General features: G+C 44.6%; 1 protein-coding gene across 2 annotated transcripts in view; it reads right to left on the reverse strand.

Annotated features, from left to right (window-relative positions):
* The window catches only part of GOSR2 (golgi SNAP receptor complex member 2), an 80,385-nt gene that overhangs the window by 35,226 nt on the left and 31,562 nt on the right, over positions 1 to 13,597 (reverse strand). Inside the window, exons 4-5 of one of the 2 annotated variants that reach the window (XM_086923835.1) lie at positions 3,948 to 4,080; positions 1,461 to 1,601 (exon numbers count right to left, since the gene is read on the reverse strand). In XM_086923835.1, coding sequence (XP_086779961.1) covers positions 1,461 to 1,601; positions 3,948 to 4,080 — 274 coding nt within the window. The remainder of the gene's footprint in view (positions 1 to 1,460; positions 1,602 to 3,947; positions 4,081 to 13,597) is intronic. The other variant, XM_086923836.1, reaches the window with a different exon arrangement.

The following is a 13,597-nucleotide window of genomic DNA, read 5'->3' on the forward strand; positions in this document are numbered from 1 at the left end:
GATTGGTCCTCAACCGACCAAGACACTGCCACATCTCCCAGCACCTGCGCACACTCCACTGGCTCCCCATCGAAGCTAGAGCCATCTTGAAGATGTTAACCCATGCTCACAAGGCCCTCCACGACACTGGACCAGCATACCTGAAAAGCAGACTCAAATTCCACGCACCCCAAAGGACCCTACGATCAGCCCAGCTCTCCTACGCCGTGGTCCCCCACACCAGAAAGACCAGATCGGGAGGCTGCTCCTTCTCCTTCCATGCGGCCAGAGCCTGGAACGGCCTTCCACTCCACCTCAGACAGATAACATTGCTCCCCATCTGCTCAAGAAACTTCAAAACCTGGCTCTTCGACAGACACCCCTCCTTGATAGACTGGAGCCTGCGACCCACCCCCCAGCACCTTGAGACCCCTACGGGTGAGTAGTCGCGCTTAACACTGGATTGATTGATTGAAATCAGACTGATGAAAAATGTAAACAATTTCAATCAAGAGTACTTTCTAGATTAGACAATGCCAGTTCCTTGCTCATTGGGAGTCCAGGAACTGTCTAGAAGTACTGCCGGCAGAAGCTAAACTACTGGTCACAAGCTCCATGAAGTTCAGTCACATTATTCCAATCTTAATCTCATTGAAGTGTTTACAGATTAAAGCCAAAGGCACATTCAAGCTGGTTTGCAATTATCCACAAAAATATCCACTTTGGCCTTCAAACTATCTAGCATAAAATACAGAAGTCAGATACTATCTTGGTTGAATATCGGACATAAGGAAAGCAAAGACCCCTTTAGCAACCCTTCTTAGGGAGAGCGCACTCAGTATGGAAGGAACTCTATCTCACCTGAAATCACGGCAAACCCTTCAAAAGACAGATGAAATGCCAACTGTTTCAACGTCACTTTTTTATTAAATATCAAACTCTGTTCCCTCTTCAAAATTATGCTTGTTTACCTCTATAATGCTTCACTGTTGTATTCACTCCAATTATAGTTGTATTCGGCTAGTCATTACAAGTTCATGTTTATGTATATGTATATTCGTATCCTCTGTTCCATTTTACACTCAACCCCACCACCTCAAATCCCCTGTTCACAATTACTTTTCCTTGAAAATATCTTTAATTGCCTGACATTTGAATTACCATGGTTTATCTTTAATCTGGCACTTCTTTACTTCCGACATCTTGTAAATATGTGTTCTTATGGATATCCTCTGTAAAGCGATGATACCCACTTGGGTCTAGTTTGCACTTGGCTAAAAACAATAATGCATTTTCTTGCCGAAAAAGGCAAAGACTGCCGTCATTCACTGGTCAACTAGAAAACTGAAAAGCTGACAAAAAGAGCCAGGATAGGGGGGAATAGCTGTGTTGGTGTCCATCTATGCCCTTTCCCCTGGCTGTACAATAATCAATCCTTAATGTTCCCCTAGCAAATCTGCATATTCAACAAATGCCCCCACCTTCAAGGTTTTTCTCTGGTCCCTCAGCCCTTCCAGGATGCTGGTCCCACTGCCCAGCAGTTCATCCATGCCCCGGTGGGCATTATGCAGTGAAGAATTAAACTGTAATGTCTCGTCGATCGGGATGGTGGTCGCCGAATCCTGTGTGAAAAATGTAGTGTGTGGTTATCGTGCTGCAGTATTTATTAGCGTAGTTCATCTCACTCTGGTGAAGAATGCCAGACCGTAAAGTTCTTCAATCTATACTCCTTGATTCACACATGTTTTCTACCAACACTTTTTAGAGGATTATGTTAAATTGATTAGAGACCAGTCAAAGTAAGCGACCCAAGTCTACAGGCCAAGACGGAATATCTGGAGCGGTGGATTTTCAGCTATAGATATAAAGGCCAGATCTTTCATGGGTGTGCTCTAAGCGAATATAAAACGCACTGACAACATATCTGTAACTTAGACTGAAACCCAGGTGTCTCATCACACCATGTGCAGCAACATTACGATGGAAGAACCAAATGCGTAATAATGTGCAAACTATACCATGAGTGTGAAGACAGTCTTGTAAAGACCAGGCACTACAAATGCACTTTAAATAAGACTGCTGCTCATCTGGGTAATATGGTTCAGGTTCATTGGGGAGACTCCATGTGAATTTAACCAAACATAGCAAGCCTAAGGTCGGTTAAACAGATCCCAAAATGTATTCACTTGCACAAAAGACAAATCTATTCAGTGTTCTACACCAACAACCGTTTTACTCTACTACAAATCATAATTCTAAGCATAGTAGACTCATTCACAAAGAGAGAAATCATCGTGCTTTTAGAAAAGAATGTTGATTTAAAAACCACATTAATGATTCATTTGCAGAATTCAGCATCTATGTTGTTAGAAACCGGGTCGGGTTTTATTTTCATTCATCATAACAAAAATAGATCAAGGTCAGATAACATAACCCAGGTAAACTAAGAGAGTCACATCTGACATAACAAGAAGAACTTATTGATTGATGTTCTTAAACTCCAGGACCAACCAAGATGTGGCAAACGTGGACAAATGTGAAGATAGGAAGGGATGCACTCATGCTACCCAATCGTATATCAAGCTCGCAGTATGCATTATAGCTTCAGGGCTCTGAGAAGCAAACAAGATTCGGTTTCAGTTCATGTACAGAGAATAAAAACAAACCTGTGTACAAGGGGACCTTATATGCTGCAATACGAGGATGTTGGGGTGGGAAATGTGTGTGCAAGAAAATCTGAAGAACCATTGAATCTCCTGCATGTAAAGGCAATAAATAACAGGATGGAAGAAAGGGTCCGAGTACGACATAATAAACTATAGTTCCGAATTGTCCTGATTTAGCCCTCAAGTACCTGGAGGTTGTCCTGGCTGATCAGTAAGTGTGCACCATCTGACCTCTCCCTACCCAGCCTAGAGTGTCACCCATCACTCCCTGGGAAGAAACGTGAATGCTCAGCCCCAGACATACCGCTCTAGTTCAGTATCTCGAAGTTCACTGTCGTCAGGCAGCGGTTTACCTCGTACAATCCCAAAACATACACAGGTTAGTTAACTTTAATAAGAACACACTGCTCTATCCATAACTTTAAGGGTGACTCTAATGGACATGAAGTTATACATAGTTATTAATAAGCAAAAACTGTTCGTATAAATCAGTTCCCCTAACCTTTGGGGTCAGGACTCCACAAAAACCATAATTATAGCTATAAACATACCGTGTATATTCTCTCTATATCTGACCATGGTCTCTTACCAAGACAAGTCACAGATTAACTGATCCATTATCCTAGACTACTGCCATGTATACCATAATAGACATTAGAGACGCCCCTAGTCTATGCCACTGACAATCAGGTACTAGTCATGGGTGCCTCCTGGAGACACAACCTTATTGTCATTGGAAAAAACAACTGTGAATGCCTTGCATTAACCTCATTGTCAAGATTCAGTTCATAACATCCTCTGATCTTCTGTGCCACTGATAATCAACCCAATCACCTACAAGGGAGTAGTTCTAAAACTACCCCCTCGTTGCCTTGCCCACTATTCAAGTAATCTCTGCAGCATAGGGGTCACAAACTTACAAATGCTAGAGTGATCATGAGGTCCTGCGACTGCACCTCAATAACAACAATTACGTTAAATAACAATTAAAAGTAAAGTTTTCCACCCTGGGCCAAAATAATCGTTTGTCGCAGCAGATAGAAAGAGAAGATTTGCTTGGACATGAAGAAGATCCACCTAATTGCTAAACTATACACGGTTTTTAACAATAAACAATTTAAAACTAACAAGTGTTATCGCTCATTCCTCAGCGTTTGTTACAAAGTAAACTGTATTCTTTCAAACAAATACCTTTTCGGCCTCTTTCCCTTTTCTCTCTCATCCTTTTGCTTACCAAACCACGAGTTTACTTGGAAGCTACCTGAGGTTTTGAGGTGCTTCTACTCCACCTTAGATACTCACGTTAGTGGTGTACGTCCGTGTCATCAGCTCCTCCCGCTCTCTTTCTTGCTGCTCGTATGCATACCGTCGGTGTTGGAAATTCCGAAGCGCCGTCTGCAGGTGTTGAACATCATATTTCAACTGGTCAACACGACTGTTGAGAATGGAAAGAAGAAGCAAAATAGAGGAATGTATTATGGTACAATGAAATTCACGTTCAAGTCTCACCATTGGGCATACTATTTTATTTTAAAAGCACCGCATTTGAGAGAATAAAAGCACCGAATGTGAGAGAATATGGAGAGCCTTAGAATCCCACTCGGATGAAAGATCCACATACAATTGAGCATCTTTCTTCAGCTGCTGAGTAAATCCCACGAATCACTAAAGATAGGCCAGCTGGAGATGGAAGATGCAAATACCTGAAGCACAAAAAACGAATGCTCTGCACTTACACAGCAAAAGTTTTGTTTAGGGGCATTCACATGTGGATCGAAACAGTGACCTCAGTCACTTTCTTTTCGAAACCCAACCCACATTGTTCACAGTCTGATCTAGGAGGACATAACCTTCAAGGCCCACATCTTCACGAGGAACCCAAAATATAAAAGACCAATAGAGTGCCATGCACAATCATCTTGACAAAAGTGTGCCAAAGTAACACCTAACAAAGCCAATCTCAATACTACAAAGCAATAACAATATCCTGCACTGCCACCTCCCTACTATAAAGCTGAGAAATGTCACCCTGTGTACCACTACTCCATACTACGAAACTTGCACACTCTATGTAAACCAATACCTACGATGAAGATGAACCATGCTGCTTACCTCGATACCCACTAGAATGCTCAAACTATAGACTGCACCAACACTCAATTCTAAGAGATCCAAACAGCCTCCATGGTCCTCCTTTACTCTGTAGGCTCAAACACCCACATAGACTGATGCCCACTACACCACGCAAAGTGTGTTCTGCACAGACCAGCTCAGTACAAAGAGGTTGATTAGGCTGTCAAAGCATTCCCTCATAAAACGTCAACCCAACCAAGAGGGCCTACAAACCACAAGGCACACAATAACGTGAAAGCTACACCCTGCAGAACTGGATAATCACTAATAGTCATAGTCCCATTTCCACTACAAAACGTAAACAATTCCCTACAGGTTCCTGTCCCCTCTATGAGGCTCAACCAACAACAGGTACAACTCCATCACCACAGAAACTTCTGAAGAATTCTTCAGTACATTCAGTGCATATTCCGATTCCCACCTAGACATTGTTCTTGCTCACTGCAGTGTTCAACCAGTGCCTTGCAGAGGCATGATCAATATGCCAACCACGGTAATCAAAGAATGCCTATACATTTGCCATCATCCACTACGGGACACAAAAACATCCTGCACATATCCAGTGTCAACTCTGATGCCAAAGTAGTGTCAAACACATACTCACTATGATCCAAGCACTGCCCTGCACTTTAGCGGCACTTATGAGAATGATGTAGTGACCTGCACAGGCGCCATTTCCACGGAGACCCAAGCAGTGCCTGCTACATGATACATTCCCTACAGCGTGACCCGACAGTGTACTGCAGTGAAATGATCTCCACCAAAACCCAAGCCTTGCTATGATAGGGATGTAGTCTAGGTGACGAGACCCAAATATCACTCAGACACGGTGTCCAATGAAATCTAATATGTTCCTTACATGTGTCATGGTACACACCAATTAAGTTGTGCAGTATTTCATCTCATCAGAAAAGGTTTTTAAGTGGACATATGTTCATTGTAAACTGCAGATATCCAAAAATCGTTTTCATAATCCACGTAAACAGGGCAGATCATACACAGAAAGACCAGGCGCACCAGCACCAAATACAATCAACATTTAGGAAGTTAAAAACCACGCCAGGATGATGATGGACAGAAAGCTCCATCTCTGTGCCAATGGCCCGATCTATCAATGTATACATGGGTCGGTTCTATCACTGGATGTACCCTAAAGATCCTACACAAATTTAAAGTCTGCTACAGAGGGAGAAGGGCTATTTTACCGGTGTCAATCCAGCATAACAATCTTGTGTGCCAGTCATGTGCTGAATATTGATACTGCCTTTAAGTCTTATGGTTCCTTTCTCCCAAGAATGCATGGATTTGAGAGTCAATGCAAAGAGTATCCTACAAATGCTGAATGATAAAGAAAAGAAACGTGCTGGAAAGCAGGACTGTAGTGTTTGTTCGTTACTCTTCTGCTCTCCCTCCCTCTATCTAACAGCCAAGATACTTACTTGCCTGTCTTCTGGCTAATGCTGATCATAAATTAAGCAAAAGCCACTCTGAACGCTGGCAAAGGCTTCTGAAGCCCACGGATGCAAACACCCATGAACAAATCGATGATCCCAACGACCTAAAACACTAACTAAAAATCTTGGCAAGTCAATCATCCTCATTATCAAACTGAATATAATCTTGTAGATATTCATTGTGATAGGTTTACTAATACACAATCCAAAAATTGAGTTTCTGACTGAATAGCATTCTAAAGATTGTTTGACTATGATCATGCTATATAAAACTGAAAACATTTTTTAAAAAGGCCACATTCCACCCTAATCGCAACATTGCACCAGGCAGCTACACCACTTTCCAAGACAAATATGTATAACAAATAAATGTGTATTATTTGTACAGCTACTTGTTTACAAGTGTTCTGTGGCCATACATCCATGTGCCAATCCCGTCAATCGGTTTCTATCTACATCCCATCTTACACTTCTACTCCAACTGGGGAACACTGCACTATAGATCTGGCAATCTCCTGCTCCCCAAGGCGAGCTATTAATTCCTATAGGCGGTAGGCAATACATTCCCAGTGTCGTTATAGTAAGCTACCACTTTCTCCGGAGCCTAGGAAGTGCATGCCAGTAACAATCTCATGAATCTAGCCAGTCCACAAGGAGAAAGCATGTGTTATGATTTCACCCTTCAAGAGTCTGGTTCTGTAAAACTACTAAAAATGTAAGCAACCCGATTCTAGAGGAAGGGGCTTTACCATGCTCAACAGACACCCATCTCATTTAAATTATCTGGCATATTGTGACACAGTGCAGACCTAGCTTTCATGAGCACAGGGGGCTTTACAGGTAACATTTTTATTGTATCAGATGCATGCAAACTTAAGGTCGTGTACATAGAAAATGATGATGTTTGGAGTCTGGTTGAGACCAGATTACAGAAACCAGGATGTGATGAGGAGGGCAGGGGGATAAAGGGTGTGTGAGGAATGAAAACATTAGATTCAAACTGTATCTCACCGCACATCGTCTGCTGGGCTTTTAGATTACACATTTAGATCACACTGTGCGTATGCATAAATTTGAGACACAGGGATATCGATTGTTTTGTAAAGAATCACATGACTTTTGGTCAAATGCCAAAACTAGGACTAAAAGCCAGGTCTCAAGGTCGAAAACTAGGCCTTATGTCCCCCCCACACCCCCCCCAATTGAAAACACAGGGGTAGGCACAGCTTTGATAATATCATGCACCAGTATCATCTGACACCATTCAAGTGCTTCCTTCCACTAGTGGAAAAGATCCGGAGGCAAATCTTATCATCTGTGCCGTGAATGGACCAGTATTGTGTACCAAACCCCAAAATTGGTCACATTTTTTAGACAGGCTTCCCACGACACAATGCTCCAGCCATTCAGCGATGAGGTGTGTACTGCACCTCGGCATAACTCTCCTGACCACCCAGGTAGAACCTTCTCAGCGTTCGTCATGGGAAGCCTGTTCCCTGAACTCCAAGCTACCTTTGCTTTTAAACTTCTCGTAAGGCCCCAGGACAGTGGCGGAAATAAGAAAATGTTTTAGCCACTTTTATTTTCCAATTATATTTTTATTGCTCTGAGGTCGGAATTCCATCAAGAAATGAACCCAGAGCAGGTGATAACATCTAGCAGTGCAGGTTTAAAGGCAGGATCAAATAGATCTTTAACAACAGCCGGTAAACCTCAAAATAAGTCGTCAGATGAGAACAGGTATGTGCTGGAGCAGTGTGGGAGTAAATTATTTCCTTCCTAGAGTTCTGCTGCATTCCAACAGCTTACGATTCTAGAAGCAGCTTTCAGTTAGCCCCTTTCACTAACAGAATACAAACAATAATAAATATTTATATAGTGGATAATAAACTGAATGGATTTTTGATGCTTAAATAGTTGGTGTTCTTAGGCAGCCCGATGGTACTCATTTTATCAACCACAGAAGGGTTAAAGCTTGAGTTTGCTCTGTCGGATTCAAGACTATGGGCCAGCACTAACCTTACTGAGCTATCTTCACAGGTCAAATCCAGACCCTCAATTTCTGCCCGAGCAAGAAACATACATAGCAGGGCTGTCACAAGGGAAGGTGGGAAGTGGGTGTTTTTTCATAAGCTTCAAGTCCACGCTTCAAAATAAATTTAAGGTACAGAAACAGGTATGGATCAGGCCCAGCACCTTCATGAGACTTCTACACCGGGAGGCGCCCCACGTTGGACCTGCCTGCAGAGATTGGACGGTAGTGTGGCAGCAAGAAAGTCAGACAAGACTAAATTTATCCCAGCCCCCTCCAGAGCATCAGGAACCAGGGCATGATGCATGAGACAGTACTTCCAGTCAGCACACACAAGTAGAGACCCAGCCTGTTACCCCGCTGACCCTACCTGATTCACTGCCCAACCATCACACTCCTGCTCACCTGCTCAAACCAGACATCCTTGCCTTGAGTGCATGACAACTTTTGTGACTTGCGCTCCCCTCCAAAGAATACATCCTTCTGGGAGACCTCAACTTTCACCTCGAAAAGATCAACGACCGCAACACCACCACCCTCTTGGACAACCTCGCCAACCTCGGACTTAAACAACTAGTCACTTCCCCCACCCACATCGCAGGTCACACACTCGACCCCATCTTCACCTCCAGCAATCATGTCTCCTTCAGCCACACTACGGATCTCCTCTGGACTGACCACAGCTGCGTTCACTTCACCTACAACAAGCCAAAACCCACCAACCACCTCCAACCAACTCTGCAAAGAAACTGGAACAAGATCACCACCGACCAGATCTCCGCATCGCTCCTTCGAAACACTCCAGCCCACTCTTCTAACCCAGACCAAGCCGCCGCCAACTTCACCCTATGGTTATCCAACACCGCCGACACCTTAGCACCACTGAAAAAACGTCAAAGCAAACCTGGCAACAAGAAGGCCTCATGGTTCAACGATGATCTTAAGAAGTCCAAGAAACTCTGCCGCTCCCTTGAAAAGGCCTGGAAAAAAGACCCAACCACTAGCACCAAGGACGCCTTCAAAAACGCCGCCCGCACTCACCACCAACTAATCCGAAAGGCCAAGAAAACAGCATTCAAGGATCGACTTGACAACAACGCCCACAACAGCAAGGAACTCTTCAACATCGTCAAGGAATTCTCCAACCCCTCAGCCAGCTCCAACGACATCACCCCCTCTCAAGCCCTCTGCGACTCCCTAGCCTCATTCTTCCACAACAAAATTGCAGACATCCACAACAGCTTCGACAACCAACCCGGAGACCAACCCACCCAACCATTTGCTGAACACTCCCCCCCCCGCGAACACCCTCAACGACTGGAACCCAATCTCTACTGAGGACACAATCCGCCTGATGAATTCCATCCACTCAGGCTCCCCCACAGACCCATGTCCTCATCACATCTTCAACAAAGCAGACTCCGTCATAGCACCGCACCTACGAGACGTCATCAACTGCTCCTTCAACTCCGCCACCTTCCCGGAAAGCTGGAAACACGCTGAACTCACCGCCCTTCTGAAAAAACCCACAGCGGACCCCACCGAACTCAAAAATTACCGCCCCATTTCGCTCCTTCCATTCCCGGCCAAAGTCATCGAGAAAGCCGTCAACAACCAGCTCGCCGCTTTCCTCGAAGCCAACAAATCCCTCGACTCCTCACAATCTGGCTTCCGAGCAAAACACAGCACTGAGACCGCCCTCATCGCAGCAACAGACGACATTCGAACTCTATTGGACAATGGAGACACAGTCGCCCTCATCCTCCTCGACCTCTCGGCAGCATTCGACACAGTTTGTCACAGCACCCTGTTACAACGCCTCAATAACATCGGAATACAAGGAAAAGCACTTGAATGGATCACCTCGTTCCTCACCGGAAGAACCCAGAGAGTCCGCCTCCCACCATTCAAGTCCGAGGCTACTGAAGTCATCTGTGGCGTACCTCAAGGATCCTCACTCAGCCCCACCCTCTTCAACGTTTACATGAGCCCCCTCGCGGCCATCGCCCGCCAACACAACCTCAACATCATCTCTTACGCGGATGACACTCAACTAATCCTTTCTCTCACCAATGACCCCAGCACCGCCAAGACTAACCTACACGAAGGAATGAAAGAAGTTGCCGAATGGATGAAACAAAGCCGTCTGAAACTGAACTCAGACAAAACAGAAGTCCTCATCTTAGGTACATCCCCCTCTGCATGGGACGACTCTTGGTGGCCGGAAGCCCTTGGAAAAGCACCCATCCCGACAGACCACGCACGGAACCTAGGCGTCATCCTGGATTCTTCACTCTCAATGAACAGACAAGTCAGCGCCGTTACCTCATCCTGCTTCAACATTCTTCGCATGCTCAGAAAAACATTTCGCTGGATCCCCACCGAAACAAGGAAAACAGTCACCCATGCTCTAGTCACGAGCCGTCTAGACTACGGAAACACCCTCTACGCAGGTACGTCCGCTAAACTCCAGAAGAAACTCCAACGAATCCAAAACGCCTCAGCCAGGATCATATTAGACATCCCACGCAACGAACACATCTCTGGTCACCTTAAAGACCTCCACTGGCTACCCGTCAATAAGAGAATCACCTTCCGACTGCTAACCCACGCACACAAATCACTCTATGACATCGGACCGGAATGCCTCAACTCACGACTATCCTTCTACACCCCCTCCCGCCAACTTCGCTCTTCCAGCCAAGCCCTCGCCACTGTACCTCGCATCAACAAGACCACCATGGGAGGCAGATCATTCTCTTACCTGGCTGCTAAAACATGGAACTCACTCCCCGCTTACCTTCGCCTCACCCAGAACCACCTAGCATTCAGAAAGCAACTTAAAACGTGGATATTTGACAAGTAAACCTCCTCCCATTTCTAAGCGCCTTGAGACCCTCTGGGTAGGTAGTGCGCTATATAAATTCTCTGACTTGACTTGACTTGACTCACCTGCTCAAACCAGACATCCTTGCCTTGAGTGCATGACAACTTTTGTGGTGCATGGCGTTTGAACCACAAAAATATTTCTGCTGAGGTACTCGTGAAACCACACAAGCAGTGGTGTAATGCAAATTATGCTCCCCCCCCTCCCCCAATCCCCGCAAAATCTGTGAGCTTCCCGCCCCCCGAATCTCTTGTTTTATAGATATTAATTGGCTTTTAACTGAATGGGACCTACCTGAAGGGATACCCCCTGGAGCACTGGAGGGCCCCATGCGTCGCAGGAGCTTGTGTTACGCCCCTGCACACAAGAGATGCACCAGGAGTAAGGCTGTCAAGCTCCTGCACACAAGAGGTGCACCGGGAGTAAGGCTGCTGGCCCATCATCTTAATTCAGACACGCTCAGTTGCTGCGGCACACCGCGACCACAACCAGTACTAAGTTATAGGTAAGAGCCCACACACCATGGATCACTCACTGTATTGGGCAGTAAAGATTTTAGCAACTCCATGGTTTTAGAGCGTGGATGTTTTCCCATCAGTACTGAAATTATAACATCTGCAAATGAAATTCAATCTCCCCAATATCATAACTTCACTATTTTTTTACTTCCAATAACAAAGTCTGCAAATCACGAGCTGAAACTTTTGACATGGTTGCCAAGTGACCCAGGGTCTTAAGTGACACCAGCAGTCAATCTTGGTTTTTCAAGCACCACTTGTAGTTTTTAGATCTGGCTTCACAATGCAGCTATCTATAGGATACATTATTAAGAATTCTTTAAAATATACAGGATGGGCTTGGATCCACTCTCTAGCCACAAACTATTGGTTGTTTGCTGTATCATAATGACTCCTATGGAATGCCTACTCTGCCATGCATGGGGACCATTTTACATTACACAAAATACATTGAATCATCACACATTAAATTCTTTAGCTCACAATTCATTTTTCAGAAACCAATCGTTTTGTTTCCACTGGTACAGGCAATGTACATTTTCCAATCAGGACTCAAAAGCAAACCAGACTTACTGAGGCTCACAGTGCCTCAATATACTCATAAGTAGGGATTAAAATTCCCAACATGCAAAGCGCTGCTGGCTAAAAAGCCAAGGCTGCCTCAAGGAGTTCAAAGGGCATAAGATGACATGGAGCTATGATTTTACAAATTGGCATGTCCATTATAATGCTGTTACTGTTTGGGCCACATGTAACACTTAATATAAACCCCGTTTTCCTATTTTATAAAGGTTCAATATTTCATTAACATCATGCTTAAAATAAGCACTGAAAATGCCATTTGTTTCGACTTCCAAATGTTGTACAGAGAGGCCGTTTTTAGCAAGCTACGCTAACCAGCAACACAAGTCTAGCACAGGCAGCTGCAGTGGAACCTTTTACAGAACCCAAGTGGTTTGGAGTAATGAACTCCTGTTTGACAGCGAGTGTGTGCAGGAGATAGTGCGAGTGAGTGCTAGAGTGTCTGTGAGAGCACACTGGAGGAAATATTGGCTTAAAGAAAGGGGGGGCATGCAATGCATAAGGTTGGGAGGTATTAAGCATAGCAAAGTGCAGCACTGGCATACTGATGGTAATTATTGGCATATGGTGGCACCCATGTCAAAATACTTGTGTTGATATTTTGGAGGACATTCTTGGCACCCACTGCAAATTGCTGGCCTTTGCGTAATGGAGATAATTTATAACATACGGGGCACCCATGGTATATGGGATGCTACCCGTATGAAATTCTTGACCTAAGGGAGGACCACATAGCATATGTGGAACACCCAAAACAAAATACTGTACCTGACATTATGGAGTTCGTTCCAGACATACAGGGTGCAGGCACGGAGCATTCAATTTAAGGAACTCTGTTACATACACAAATGTCTTTTGAACTCTGGCCCCTCTCACTCACGACCTTTGCTGCTGCCTTGTACTCCTAGTCGTTCTTTACGCTCTAGCAACCCGGGCCTTGCACTTGTTGCAAGAGATAAGAGAGCCGGACAGGGAGGTCGATCCTTCTCTTTCTTAGACCCAAAGTTATGGAATTCGCTCCCGGTTGAGTTGAGATCGTGTCACTCGCTCTCTGCTTTGCTCAGGAAACTCAAAACCTGGCTTTTTCATTCCTACTATCCATAACAGTTACTTCCCTGTTCCTGGTACGCTATTTTAGAGTCGCGCTTGGAAATCCTTGGTTGGGTATTCATGCGCTGTAGAACTCCGAGTAATAATAAATAATAGCAAATTCTGAAAAAAATTAGGAAAATTCCTGTGGCGGGTCAGCTGTACCAGTTTCTTCAGTGTTTTTTCAGATCCTACGTCTTTTTGGCAAATGTATGTAAACTTGCAACTTAAAATTCGTAATACAATCAATTTTTTGT

The sequence above is a fragment of the Lissotriton vulgaris genome, chromosome 5, assembly GCF_964263255.1.
Source record: "Lissotriton vulgaris chromosome 5, aLisVul1.2, whole genome shotgun sequence".
Taxonomy (NCBI): domain Eukaryota; kingdom Metazoa; phylum Chordata; class Amphibia; order Caudata; family Salamandridae; genus Lissotriton; species Lissotriton vulgaris.